This window comes from Myiozetetes cayanensis, unplaced genomic scaffold (genome assembly GCF_022539395.1).
Source record: "Myiozetetes cayanensis isolate MyiCay16 unplaced genomic scaffold, myiCay2020 scf1, whole genome shotgun sequence".
Lineage (NCBI taxonomy): Eukaryota > Metazoa > Chordata > Aves > Passeriformes > Tyrannidae > Myiozetetes > Myiozetetes cayanensis.
In genome coordinates, this window is record NW_026086604.1 from 30738574 (window position 1) to 30754057 (window position 15484).

Here is a 15484-nt window from a genome sequence, read left to right on the forward strand (position 1 = left end):
TAACTTGATCACTGGAGTGATGAGTCAGTGAAGGCAGGTTATTTTATTTCACCTTAAGAAAATACCCAAATACCCTCACAAGATTTTGAGGTAAAAGGAGAAGCAGTGAAGTCGTGTTACTGCTCCTGTATTGCAAAAAGGCAGGTTAAGACATTCTACTTTGAAAAAAGAATATTAAAAATATGAATATAAGCTTGAAAAGGCATAGGAGGGACAGAAACAATATTTTTTTTGTTGCTAGAAAACCAAGGTGTTTCCTTTCCTGCTTGCTGTATAGTAAAGACAAACTTTGGGGCACTTGAAAAATATTCTCATACCTGAGATAGAAAGCTGAATCAAAGCATAAGGCTTAACCTCTACTATTCTGTACTAAGGAGCTAGACAATGTACAGCTTTCATTTTATCTACCAGATTCAGCAGCCTCTTCCACGTTTTTCAGATATTGCCAGAATTCTGAGGTCCAAATGGTATGTTGGAATTTATGCATCTATTCTGAAATTTTAAAAATCTGTAGAAGCTCTCTTTTTAAAAACTAACCTTTTCATTTGCCACCTTCTGTCAGAACATATGTGATGCTTTCCATACACTAGCTCTCCCCAAATAGTGGTTTTATTTTGGAGTTCACCTCTAATGCCAGGCTCTGAGAGGGGACTGCCAGAGACTGTTGGATGCTACAGGCTGGTAAGGAATGTATAGGAGCTTAACAGCAGGAGCAACAGACCCAGGTTAAAAATTCAGTGACCAGGAACAAATACGCCTTTTATTTCATCTCCCAGCTAAAATGCTAGATACAGTTTATTGGTTTTAAACTTTTCTCATTTAGTAGAAAAATCTAAGCTTAGTGCTTCTTCCTAATCACATCCACTTAAAATGGGACAAATGTGGCTCTATAAAGTAAGCTAGCACAGAAGTATTCGTTGTTTAAAAGACTTGGAAATTGCTTGATGGTTAACTATTAAATGGTATCTAAAATACCTGGAATTTTCCCTGAAGAAGGTCATGCCTCGACTGAAAATGCCAAAATCAAATTTAAACCACAAGTGATGGAAATGTACTGCTTGATGATCTCAAAATCATGAGCTAACTGTATGTCTGAAAAATACTGAGCTTAAGTTGTTTTTTCAAGGTGATATGGCAACTTAATGGCAGGATGACTTTCTTTTGACTGAAACAGATTTTTGTCCCACAAAATATCAAGACTACAAGTATTTTCATTCACTTTGAAATAAAGTAGAGACCTGTTGAATTTTCTCCATGGGGAAGAATCAAGAAGTATATGAATGCGCCACACCAAGCCTGGTGGTTATGTATTGCACTTGTCTGTGATATTTTGACTGGAGAGTCTATGCTGGATCTAAAAAACCTTTTCTTAAAAGTCATACGTTCTCATAAAAAGTTTTTTTCTTGATTTAGTGTTTTTCTGATGAAGGATTTTGACCAACTCTTCTCTGGACTCCTAGTTGAGTGTCTTATCCAGCTGGTCATGTGGGTCCCCCAGAAAATATGTACAAGTCCCCTTTCTAAGTAGTAGCAAGATCTGCAACATCTTTGTAATACTGATTTTCTCCTCAAATTGGGGGTCTTGACATAAAAAGTCTGGAATGAAGGATATGGTGTTGTGCATACCCAAGTGAAGGCAGGGAGCCAACAAATGCTGTTGTAATTACAAGTGAACATTCTTGTATCATAAAACTGCAAAAAAAAAGCTATAAATCAGAGCTGGCCTGGTGGTCCCTGGCAGCAAAGTGCAAAAGATTTGAGCTCATTCCCTGAGCTAGCCAAGAGTGGGATCCTTATGGCAGCAGTAGCTCATTCCAAGGGAAGGGCATTCCTAGTGTCTCCTGAGTGATGGTCATGAAGCAGTGATTTTGGTGGGAGTCAGATCCAGCCTTCAGCCCTGCAGGAGTGATAGTCTGAAAAGTGCTGGCCATTCTGGAAAATAAAGCAAGTTGTGAGCTAGAGGAATTTTGTCTTCAAGAGGTTTTGTGTGTGTATTTAGAAGCCTGCTGCTTTCAGTGTTAGGTCTGCACTATTGTGTGGATCCCACATTGGATCATTCCTTGTTGTACTTGAGTACATAAGATTATCTTTCAATTTAGGTGTTTAGTTTCATGTTTCCATACACTTAGTCATGACACCAAAGTGGGCTCAAACTTCTCTATGGGCATTGGGAAAATGCAGTTAAATAAAATAATACTATCCAAAATGTCTCTAGTGAAGTCCCTGTCACTAATGAACATGGACCCAAACTTAATCTTCCATTAGAAATGGGGTTTTCTTCTGTCCTGGAACATTTTTCCTTTTTAGTTTCTGATGCCTCACAAGGATGTAACTCTTTAAAAATCATTGTCTGGGTAAATTACTAATATCAAAAATAAGTAAGTAAGTAGCAGGAAGGTAGGAAAGTATTAAAGCTGTTAGCATTGGGCAGTTTTCTAGAGACTTTCTTTAATACGAACTCTGTGTGTGTGTGTATATTTCCTGTCCCTCTGAAAGATGTGGCTTGATCTGGGATTGGCAAAATAAGATAATGTACTGCTGTTAAAAGGAAAAAAATAATAATAAAGAAAAAAAGAAAAAAACAAATCTGAGGGTTTACAAGTGATTACAGCAAAACAAACCCCAAATTGACAGCTGTACAAACAGCACTTGCCCAGCAGTGGTAGTCAGCTACTAAGAATGCCCAACTTCCCATCCGATTGGTAAGAATTTATAATTAATAGCACATTTGAGGACTCTTCTGTAATGAAAAACCACAGTTTAATCTGCTGCCTTGATTATGGAGGAGGTAAATGAGAGATGACAGAAATTCAGTCTTGCTTTGCAGAGTACATTATTTCCCAGTTGATAGCAGTAGCAGAGTAAGACAGACAATGTTTTCCAGTATCAGCCCATACACTGGTTTAAGAGGTGCAGTCCTGAAAGGTGAAAGGCTCCTTCCCAGACAGATGTGACCCCCTTCAACTCTGATAAACTTCCCGAAAAGATGAGGGAAATCTGTACCGCACAGGATGTGCTCAGCACATTGAGGGATTGAGTTAGTAATGTCCCTGATAATTGTGGATACCTCATTGTAGGAGTCAGTTTTTATTTAAATTTTTTTAATAGGAGTATACACATCTGTCTTTATACCCAGCAGCTTTTCTGGCCCACAAGAAGTCCTCTGTGAATTTCCCCAACTGAGCTCAGTGGGATCTCTGTCAGCTGCAAGATTTATGTCATCTTTTTCAGTCCTGAGAACTGTTCCTTAAGCTTTTCACATCTGGATTTAATTGGAAAGACATTAAAAGACATTAAGTGTGCTGCAAAAGCATATTTTAGAGAAGATCTTTATAGACACTTCCATTAAAGGAGCTGATGGTTGTAGGTTGAAATGGGATGAGGACAAGCCATCAACAGTTAGCAAGGACAAAATTACATTACAAACTACTTCAGATGAAAAGTTTGTCTTGTAGCTCTTGGTCCTGACTCTGATAACACTTAAATCAACTTCAATTAGGAGAAAAATACCAGTTAATACAGTGTAAAAATACTCTGAGATCAGAATCAAAAACTTTTTCCTTTTGGAAACACTCAAATTTCTAAGTACATGCCATATATGTTAAATATAATGCTTTTAGCTGTCAATCTAGATTTGTTACTTTGTTGGATGTACATGCACACTTGTAAAATGAGACTTGGAGAATGAAGAAGGGAATTGGTCATTAGGGCTCTGGAATTATCCTTCTCTGAATGCCAATATGAGGGCCACAGGAATATAGTTACACAGAAGCAGAGATAGGATACAATTTAGTACATGGTCTTCATTACAGATGCTGTAATGCAAGAATCTACTGTCCTAAACTCCCCCATTGTTCCAGCTACAATGTGCTGCTTCAAGAAGCCAGTGGGCAGTGCTTTGCATTAAGTGTAATCTATTGCTTTTGTCTTCAAACCAAAGTTTCTAGATGTGTTTAGACTGCCACACACTTAAATTTCAAGGTAACAGTCTCAGTATAAGAGAACAAATATTCTTTCATTCTAAAATTGATAAAATGAAAGAATCTGATCTATATAGGAAATTGCTCCCATATCTAAATCAAAGGGTATAGATAGTCTTTATACATAAAAACATGTGAAGTTTAAAGAAAAAAATGGTAGTTTCGTTAAACACTAGGGGGAAGGGGGAGTGCTCTTTACAATATTTCAGAAAAACAAATATGTCAGAGGCTCTTACCTTTCCCCTTCGCCTAAAAGGGAGTCCTTTTCTCCACTATTTCATGGAAAGTGCCTAGTATTATTGGGAGGATGATAGGTGTATGGGTGATACTGACAGGTATGAGGCATTTGAATTGAATGGCTGCAGCATAGGTTTTTTGATTTTCTATCATTAAATACCTTTTTTTCAGAATCTTTCTCTTTCTATGTTGAGCTATGACAAAATGCATGTAAACTAGTAAAACTGATTCTTACTTTTATTGCTTGACCTTGGGCCAGTCTTTTATGTCCTTATGCATGCTTTCTTCACTTCAGTTTCCTTCACTTTAAAATCAGGAATAAAGTGAACATTTTGTCTCATGAAGAAGAGGATATTTGCAAGGAGAGGCAAAAATTATTTAAACATTAGTAAGTGTGTTTTACAAGTTCAGTTTACTAAGTGAAAGAGTAATCATGTTGATATAAACGCTGAGTAATAATTAACAGTTTGAACATTATTGTATACTAATTTTGGTGTGGATCTTCATGAATTCATAACAATCTTTTAATATCCTTTTTTTTTTTTTTAACCTCACTGCACAAGCAATTGCCTAAGAAAACCATGTAAATAACAGAATAAATACTTATATCTTATATAAATACAACTCAGTTTAGAGCTCATTAATTTTGTTAAAAGGATCTAGCTACATCTACACTAATGTGTGGGTCAGGGCATTCCCTTGTCAGGAGCAACATGGTCTTTGCTTCATTTATGTACTGCTACCTCTGTAGTGAAGGCAGTGGCAGTGATGTCAAAATCAGGATGGGACTGTGGAGGTCAGGCAAATGAAGCAGATTGTATATTGCAGCATATTTTAGAAGTCACCATGAACTCACACAGTTGAGAACCTCAATACACCTTTCTAAAATGAAGAGGTGAAAATCTCCTGCAATGCATATAGAGTTAATGACAGCAGACTTGCAAATCTGTTGCAGTGATGTGGAGAAATGCCCACGAATAAATAATTAAATAAACCAAGTCATTCTGAGAACACAGCTGACAAGGATATTCTCCAGCCATCAGTGATGAGAGAGTGATTCATGACCTTTCTTCAGTGCTGGTGTAGGATTTTGCCAGAGGATATATATTCTGCTGATTTCAGTTTTACATTTAAAGCCATGTTTCTTAAAATCTCCTATACTTTTTTGTCTGCAGCTTCTCAATCATGCTTGAGTGTTGTCTCAATGGCATGATTTAAACCTCTACCTACCCATGCAATAATTGGCCATCTAAATGCTTTCATCTAGAAGTCTCTAATTATTGAAAGCACCTATATTACTTAGATATCTATCTCTTTCTGAAAGTTAGTGTTAAAGTACTTTTTGTCTCAGGATATAAAATTAGAAGCAAGATGTATTTAAGATTAATTGCTATATCTGGTGAAATTCTGTTGTATATATGTAGTGTAAATGCTTGGAAATTTAATTTTGTAATATTTTTCTTCATATTCATAAGTAAGCTGCAATGATGCGTAATTCTTTCTGTGTTTGTTCTTAAAAAGAACTTCCAGATTTCTAGACAAAAACTATAGAACATACACTGAAAAAATACTAAAATTATCTGAAAAAAGAACCTTACTTAAGATTTATTTTAACTGCTAGTACTGTGATCAAATTCTCACTTCACCATTAGAGGATGTAGACGAACCTCAGCAGATATGGGCAATGAATCTGAAAGTTCTTTTGAGATGTTCATGAAGAAGTGCCAACTTACTGTTTTGCCATGGAGGCAAAAGTCTTGGTGGCACTTGAGTATATTGTGCCTCACAGCTGAGAATAGATTTAAGACCGATTTAAGACCAGTCCCATACAGTCCAAGTCCCGTCTAGATCTTTTAGCAATACCTCTTCTCTTATTTCCATCCACAAGTAAGAACACCACCTAAACTTGGCAATTAGACCAGCCTCTCTGTACTGGGTTAATCTCTTATACTAGTGTAAACTTAGTTATCTTTTGACTTTCAGTATTATTTATGAAATCCTCTTCATACTAAAGCATACCTTTTAATTAGTTTTAAGTTCAGGTGCTTTTCAACAGGATTTTCTCCCTTTGTGACTGGAAAAATTTGTATCACTGTTAAAGCAATAGAACTGACTCACCCCAAATGAGGATGCAGCTCTTTCTTGGGCTTTGAGAGAATGCATTGCCATACATTACTCCTGGAATTATTGCATAATCCCAAGAATGGTAGTCAGATCTCTAGTGTGGTTGTTTGCATGTGAAAATAAGCCATGCCCAGTTGACCTTCCCTACTGTTAGAGACCTACCCTTTACTTAAGTAGATAAAGTAGATGAACTTAAGTTGAAGATCAAAACCTATGGAAATAAAATTCCATGTTGGATAGTGCATTTCACTCCATTCACTTCTCAGAATATAAAGAGGAATGGAGGAATGAGTACACATGCGCAATAAAACTAGGTAGAAGTTGGTGACATGCATGCTGTTGTTGATAAAAGCTCTGCTTAATATATTGGAAAAATTATTCAAGAACAGTTAATCCTCTCTTTAGGATTACCCCCAGAAAGCTGCAAGGTCAGGCTGTACATGGATGGATTGTGTGTCATTTAAATTCTGGCTGCATGAGTTGCCCGGGGGCAGCATTAACTACTATGTGGGACTTGTTCTAAGCTACATCTGTGAATCATCATTCTTTGTTTGAAGATAGTGTACTCCTCCTAACCTCCAAGCTCTTACTCTTGACAGGTGCAACCTTAACTCTTGTGCCTATCAGGTGACTACTCCTTTGTGCAGAGATTAATCAGCTTGGAAAACGCTATTTCCATGTAAACTACATGACTTAATCAGATTATAACCTTGTGTTTTTCATGCATATCATAAGCTGTGTGAGGAAAGAGCTTAAAGTCGTTTAATTAAGGTTTACACTGTGAGCTGTGAAAAGTCCTTCTGAACTGAATTTTCAAACAGATGTTAACATTGGTTCACATGAAATCTAATCACCTGGAGAGAACAGCACATTGTAAGGAAAGTGGTGAAAACTCCTAGGAGAAGTTATTGCTTGCAATATAGTAAATTCATTTACAACAGAAGCTGTGGGGAAAAGGGATTTGTTTGCCATACGTTGTTTTTGTTTAGCTTGTATGTACCCAACCTGATAAATCCAAGAGAATTAATCCAAGATATTTTAAGGAGTCAAATTTTAGGTACTTTGTGTGTATGTATATAAGTCTACACAAAGAAATATATCTTCCCTTTGTGCATTTCTGTATGCATCAAGTGTGGTCAAGTTAAAGCCAGGTGGAAGCTTACTCAAAATTTTCTTCATCAAGAGAAATCAAAAACAATCACAGACAACAATAATTTTGAATACATACAGATTTAAGTAGTTGCTCAGTTTTGGGACGCTGAGCCCCCATGCTCACCTCTACAGCTGTGATATTGTTGGGTTTTTTTCAATAGCCTTTAAATGTGAAATTTAAATCCACATATTAAAAAGTCATGAAGTGCATCTCATTACTGATGCAGACAGTTTTGCTACAATGTTATTGCACAGCTGACATTGCCTTTTGAGGCCTCAATAGTCAGAGAGAGGAGAAGAAACTCACTGATTCGGGGGACAGTTTTTCCCTTGACTTAGAAAACGAATGAACATTGATTTGTTTGTAAATACACTTGTTACCAGTTTTCTTCATGCATTAACTCTGCTCTTGTCTAGGCTTTTGGCTTGCAGCTGAAATCAAGGACTAGAGTTATGTCTGTCTATCACTGGTAACCTGGTATGCAAACATGTTCTCAAGCTTAAACTCTGGCAATAGGCAGAGACGTGTTTATGTGTATGGCATGTGACTGTAGGCAATATGTCCACAATGAGTCATTTGACTCTGCAAACCTAGTCCTGAACTAAGACCCAGCTACTAAAGACAGTAAAACCTTGTCCTTCATGACCTTCCCTGGACCCTGACAATTCAGTCTTGCAGTTTCTGCCGATAATTTTATGTCTTCAGAAAACACTGATTAAGGCCAAGCTGAATATGTTTTTTTATGTACTTAGGAAACTAATGTTAGGAGACATATCACCAGTGAACTAACAGTATCAAGCAGTGTGTTTATTAGGATTGTCTTAGACCTCCTTGGTAAAGTCAACTGGAAGGGCCACAGAGAACAACAAACTTTTACAATTTTCAGCTTCATGGAATAAGCTGAAATATAATATAGATTTAAGAGGAAAAACACAAACCACATACTGTGCTAAAACAAACATGTGAAAATTTTATCGTGAGGATGTGATCTTAAATGTACATGGGCTAGTGTAGTGCCTGTCTGCTGTTCTTGCTAAAAGAATGATCTAATGTTACTAGACTGTCATTATGAGACACTTAATCCCCAGAGTGAGAAACAGGAAGAATATTTACAAGTTTCAGCGCTATTTACTAATTGCCAATTGACTTGAGGAAAGCTAAAAAATGACTGGAAACATCCATCCCCAGCCTGATACACACACATACTAATAATGGAAATGGCAGCCAAGACAAACAGCTAGCAGTGCGGTGCATCCTGTTGGCATCATATTTTTGGCACTGTTGTAGCTACGCAGAAAACAAGTGATACAAGTAATGTGTAAGGACATCTGTTCTGTAACCTATGGGGTTTCACTCATAAAACAATTGTAAAATCTTCGGGGGAGAGAAAAATTTCTCTGTATCTGTGCAGATGCTCTATTGTAAGAAAAATATCAATGGAAGGAAGTGTTGAGCCTTGAAAAGAGGAAATTGTTCACCAGATTCACTGTCAAATATTCCATTCTCTTCTTTCCTTTTCATTTAACCCAAGTTATCTGCCATTCATAAGTTATATTTAAGCCAAGTGGTGTAAATCTATTGGGACTAATAGAATTGAATCATGGATTAAATTAGCCTGGTGTCTGCTTGTAACTCTTCTTCACTGCAGATTACTTGAGCTCTGTGTCACTCTGCTGACTATTCAGGTCACAGCCTCTCAGCTACCAGCTTCCTTCCTGAATCCAGCATCTTCATGTCTATCTAGGGGCATGATGGGGAGAGGAGAAACATTAAAGACATCTATTAAGATCCAAAGTATTGTTTACTCACACGCTTCTGTTAGCTTTGCTGATCCTTCCAAATATAAACAGGCCATGGGAGAAAGAAAAGGGGGAGTCTTTAGTGCACTGCAAGGCTCTCTCTACCATTCCTCGACTAACCTTCAGTTACATCCCCTGAATGGACATTTTAAAAAGAAAAGAAACTTCCCCAAAATTCAAATCTTGTTGCAAATGTTGGGTTATAAGTAGTTAGGCTTTCCCCACAGGTATCTTATGGAGAGTAAGACATGTCCATGAAAAAGAAGTCAGATCTCATATAAACCTGGAACACATTAGGAAACTAGAAGATAAAGAGGGACTGTGAGGTGTAGGAGATTGGGAGAACCTGGGGAAGAAAAGTTTAGCTCTAGGAGCTGGGAGCAACTGGGTGGGAGAGCATTCAGGAACAGGAGAAAAACTCAGAGGTTTGGGTAGGAAGAGATTTCTGAAGAAGAAGAGGTGATTCCTCTGCTGTAAAAGAAGTCATTGCACTGGGCTGGGTAGTAAGGAGTGGGAGACCAGGGGCACTGGAGTAGCTTGGGGAAGACATGGGACTCAGCCAGAAGGTGCAGGGAGTTGAGATTCAGTAGTGAGAAGCATGAAGTTTTGGAGAGAGTGTTGGCTTCGAAAGCAGCAAAGATGAGAAGCCTAACAATGAGTGATGGTGTAAAGGGCTGGCTCTTCAACAGTGCTCACACAAACACCCTGATACCTGTGCTTGGGAGATCAAGGGTACAGGTACAGGACTGCAACAGGACTGCTTTCCTGCCACTTGTCCCCTCTGGTATTTGGTTTCATAAATATAATAGATCTGAGATCTTACCTTTTATATCACATTTCAGCTTGGGAAAGGCATGGCTTGAAGAAGGGTGAGATGGAGAAATGAGACTGCACCATGTTACAAGCATTAGGATTTGGAAGTTGTGTTGGTACGGAACATGCTTATCATTAAATACCTCGAAACATATTTTCATTTTATGTTTCCTCTAATTGTTCCATATTTACTTTATTGACACCCATATAGTAATGATCCCTGCTTACTGGCAAAGAGTTCATTATTTTATATTGTAGCTCTTCTGCCCTTGCTGTTAGAAGAGGAGAGAGACTCTCTTGATCTGTTTCTGTTGACATAGTGGCTAATATTCATCCAGGAAGTTCCAAAGCAATTTTGCTGAAAAGCAGTCTTGAAAGCTTCTCTCTATTTTATGTGGGATGCCTTGCAAATAGCCATTTCTGTGAGTATAACAGTAGTAACAGAGGTACTCATAGCAATTATAGAATTAGCAATTCTAGATTAGAATCTGTAATTCTAGAATTAGAATTTGGGTTGGTTAAATTAATCTCTTGATGACTTTGGGATTTCAATTACCTCTATTCAAGACCAGACTGTTCTACATATCATATGATCAATCTGTGATTAATCTTGAATGAAACTCCACTTGGCTCTACTTCTTACCAACTACAGTCAGGGCCTTTTTATCTGAGTCACTCTACAAACAAATAACCTGAACACGTAGTTCTTCCACAACAAGTTTACAGTTCACACATCAGACCAGGAAGCTAAGAATGGATATTAAAAAGTAAACAAGGTGGGTTGAAAAACATATGAGGTAGCAGTTTAACTGTGTAGGAGGAGTAGACATCCCAGCTTCCTTCTCTCCTTGCAGTGCGACCTGGTAATGGGTTTTGATTTACCATACATAAGAAGGAAGGAGATTCTGATAGTTTTGCTAATGAGCATCAGGGAAAAAATGAGTATGAGAGGACAGGAGGTTCTTGGGTGCCAGTCTCTATCCATTGGATTCTGTGGTTCTCACAGTTGCTAACTAAAGTACAAGGAAGCACAGGAACCCAAATCACTCCCCATCCTCACATTATGAGTAGAGCTTACATTGTGATGAAAAGGACGCCGGGGAGAGGAGAAGACGAGAGAAACTGGGATGAAGAAATGTGTTGGATTACTGGAACAGAGAAGCTGACAGGAAAGTAGATTAAAATCCTTGTTGCTACCCCAGAAATTATTTGGGTTGAACAGTTATTTTGGTGAGCAGTCAAGATCAAGGATGGAAAGACCTTATAGATCTTACAAGATTTGAGAATGCACATCTGAAACTACAAGGGACACTATGAGGTGATAGAGAAAAAGCTGTCTTATGAAAAATGCAAGTATATCAAAATGTCAAGAGAACCAGAAGAAATGAGGAAAGAGAGAATTCACTCGCTATGGAATTCAATGGATGATAAAAGTGAAATATCCAGTAAAGGGAGAAGTTGTTATTGAGGTGAAGCCAATGCTCAGCTTTTAGCCATTGCATGGAAAAAGGTTTAAAAGAAAGATGAGGGCAGCAGAAGTTTTAAGATGAAGGGAAAAATTATTGCAATGGATGTGAAGAAGAAGCAAGTAGAGAGCAGGTTAGCTGTCTCATAAGGGGACCCAGAACACATGGTAAAGGTGGAGTGGATTTTAAGTAACAGTGTTAATCTGAGGTTTGCAAAGAGACTTTATAAAATGTTTAGCTTTTTTTTTTTTCCTCCATTTGCTTGGGTTTTTTTTTTGTTAGGGTAAAACCCATAAAACTTCATAGACTAGAAAGATTCTATTTTCATGCACTATGGGTGGGAGTACCTTGTACAGCCTTCTGAAGCTTTAGCAGTTAGTCTTTACTATAGAAAAATCTGGGACACATGGTCTTTTACTTCAGGACAGCCTGGCAGTTTTTGTGCTGTTATTCATCTCACCAAAATACACATTGTCTAATAATATTTAAGTTGTATAAACATACCTTTCAAGGGAAGGAGTTGTTGAGTGAATCCAGGCAAAGAATTAGTACAAAAGCAAATCTAGTACTTCATTACAATGGCAGCTCCTGTTCCGGGAAGAGTTTCTGCTCTCTGAGGGAAATGAAGATAGAAACACGGATTCCTTCTATCCCAACAATTAAGAAGAGAGCAACTTCCAATTTTCTAAAAAACAGTTGTTGCTTCACCATGAAGAACAGCACCATAGGGCCTGCAGTCAGCTCCACTGCTCGAGGTGTTATGCTAGGGCACAGCATCTGTGAAAAAGTTACCTTTTCTTTCCCCTGTGGTTAGTTCTGAATGCATCTTGGGTGGAAGTGATTAAAAAGCAAAATCCATTTTGCAGTGCTGCTTTACATTTCACCTTTGTGATAGAACTGACTTCAACTGTTTTATTGTGCTGGGTGTTTTTACAAAGTCAGCCACGTGGTGTTAGGGAGTTTCATAATCAACCTCTGCTAAATTAATTACAAAAAATCATTTGCCCTTTACTGAAGGAGATAGAGGGGAAAGAAGAAGCAGGGCTCATAGAGATGAGAGAGAAGGTGGTCAGTGAGGAACACACTTGCATAGAAAAGTCGATTGTTCTTCTATTGGTGATGTTTCATAATCACTCATCTTGGCTCACCCTGTTCAGCAGACATCACTACATATGTATAAGACATCAGGCTGTAATGTTTGGGATCCGATATTGGAGTATTAGTAGTTTCCTGCTGATGCTTTTCCCATTGCTCACACCTTCTGCAAACCTTTGCAAGACAAGAGCTTGTCCATCAGAGCTCTGGAAAGTGTGAGCTCTAGGAAAGCATATAGGGAAGCTGGAGAGGCTTTCTGGAGAGCCAGAAAGGCGAGAACTGAAAGTGTATCATGTTCTTTATGTAGGTGATGAAGCTTGAATTGACACACATTGGAGTCACTCATATGCTCAGGAAGAAGAAAATATGCTCAACCCATGCACAAGGCTGGGTTAGGTACCCACTCTTATTAGCTCTGCAGCCTAGATGACTTCAATGTAGAGGAAATTAATTAAATTTAGTTTATTGAAACACATACCTTCCTTCATTTGGTGTTAATACCGTTGTTTTCACAACCCATTTTTTCTTTAGGCAGCATTAAGTGCCTTGAAACAGTTTTCAGAACAAGGACTGGATCCAGTGGAAGGGGCTATGAAAGTTGAGAACGGATCACATGAAAAGTAAGTACCATTTAAATCCTCTGCATTTTAATGCCTGTGTGGCATAGTAGATAAGAAATGTTAATTAAGAGCTTAGTTGCCCTTTAAAACCTGTGCAAAACTATTTCCTCTGGAATTTATATACAGTTTGTGACAAGTTGAGAGGATAAACATGATTTCAGGTTTAGCATTGCTGATAATGTTTGCTAATGAGCTATGAGACAGTCAGTCCTCCTATGGAAATGCTAAAGAAAAGGATTTTCTTTTCATTGTATGGATTCTGTGTAAGTAGCGTAACATGATTTTTGTCAAATGTGTTGTAGCACATGGTATTGCCTGTAAATAAGGATAGCTATCTGCCAATAAGTCCTTATGACTGCTAGATGAATTTTACCTCAGAGAATTTAAAAGTTTAAATTTCTTTCAGTTCTTAAAAAACTATGATATGGAATATTGGCTTTAACTAGTAAACAATAGAAGCAAGTTTCACACTGGATTTTCATTTTAAGAAAATGGGATTGTCCATCCAGTAAAGATTTTTCTTCCAGCTTCTAGTCTGTTTATGTAAGAAAGTAGACTTGTGTTACTAAATAAATTAGGAAGCAATAGAATAAAAGAAGTAAGACTAGAAGTGGCATTTGGAATTTTCAATAGATATATTGTGGCTATTTATAAACTAATTTAATCAGAAACATTTTTCCATATGATCTCATCAGCATAGTATTTGAACATAAATATTGTTGTTTCACTTTAAAATGTTACCTTCCACGGTGACCTTTGAATCTCATGTGCCATCTGGTAATAAACATGTCTTAAAGATGTGCAACCCTGGACCTTACCACTCTTGTTAATGTATTAATCTTTCAGACAAGTCAAGCATCTGGGAGAGAAAGCAGACAATAAACAGACTAACTCAGGCACCATTGCTCAGGACTGCAAGGATTCAAAGGCTGTCGTCTAGGAGCTTCCCAGCACCCACGGCTGCCACTGCATCCTTATAAACCTGTCAACACGCAATAGGGTGTATGTGTACAAGGAAATGAATGACTAATACCATTATTTGAGTCTTATGTGAAGACAACACTATTCTAACACAAGAGATAGTATACATGGTACTGTTTATTCAACTGTGGAAAAAAATAAAATTGAACATTTCCCTTAGAACTTGAGATCAGAGTATAACTCAATTGCCCAGAGGCAGAAGAAGTCTGATCGTGTTACTGGAGGTTAAAATAACAATAATTAGAAAAAAGCGTAAGGAGAAAAAAAGGGAAACTTTAAAATTGATTAATATTGAGGAAAACAAGTCAGCATTGGTTCAGTTATACAATTTTTTGTAGTGTAGTTTTAAGTTCAGCTTACTGTTTTTTAAATAATGCTTGAATATTTTGAAATTAACCAATGACAGTGCTGTGAGAATTGTAGTTGTTGTCTTCATATATAGTCATACAGCTTATCTTTTTATGCAGACATTATGCATTCTTCATTCTATATGAATATGTATGACTTTAAGATGCACTACTCAGAGTTGTATGCAAACAGAAGTTTAAATCATGACAAGTATTTGCTTAACATGAACAGATGTTAGTTATGATCAGTCTCGATATACTACAGGAAAAAAGCAGATATGGTATTTGATTTTCCTTGCCATAATCAATTAAAGAGGCGTCTTGCCTCCAAGCAACATTTTCCCCTTCGATTCTGCTCTCTGTTGTGTGAAGCACATCTACACCCCATTCTGTGTGTTGTATCAACCCACTGTTTGCATCAACTGAGTGTTTTTAGTCTCTGCATTCAGACCAAGAGCAAAAGGGAGGACTGCAACATTATCATGCCAAGGATGGAAAACTGTTGATGTAAAGATCATTCTTTTGTGAAAGGAGTGGCAGCAGAGATAAGACCTGTGGCTGCTCTGTACCAGCATATTTCTTTTAAGTGTGTGGCCAAATGCAGTAAAACCACATCAGTTCATGTGTACAATGACAGTGTCTTCTCTTTCTTTATCATTCACATGTAAGACAACTAAGAGAAAGAATTGGAAAGAAAACTACTACAAACTAACAAATGACTGGCTACCACACCAAAGCCAGGGTTCAACCTAGCTTTCCTCATGCTACCACCTTCTGCAAACTAACTGTGTTAGACCAGACACGCTGGCATTTAAGTCAGTTTTTTATCCAAAATATGGATGCTTTATGCTACGCACACCTAGTGCAAC

General features: G+C 37.6%; 1 protein-coding gene across 3 annotated transcripts in view; it reads left to right on the forward strand.

The window, feature by feature from the left end:
* Positions 1–15246, forward strand: part of STAU2 (staufen double-stranded RNA binding protein 2) — a 172599-nt gene extending 157353 nt beyond the window's left edge. For all 3 annotated transcript variants that reach the window (XM_050314973.1, XM_050314964.1, XM_050314982.1), the window contains 2 exons: positions 13199–13287; positions 14134–15246. In XM_050314973.1, the coding sequence (XP_050170930.1) occupies positions 13199–13287; positions 14134–14227 (183 nt within the window). In that variant the 3' untranslated portion in view covers positions 14228–15246. The remainder of the gene's footprint in view (positions 1–13198; positions 13288–14133) is intronic.
* The last annotated feature ends 238 nt before the right edge of the window (positions 15247–15484 follow it).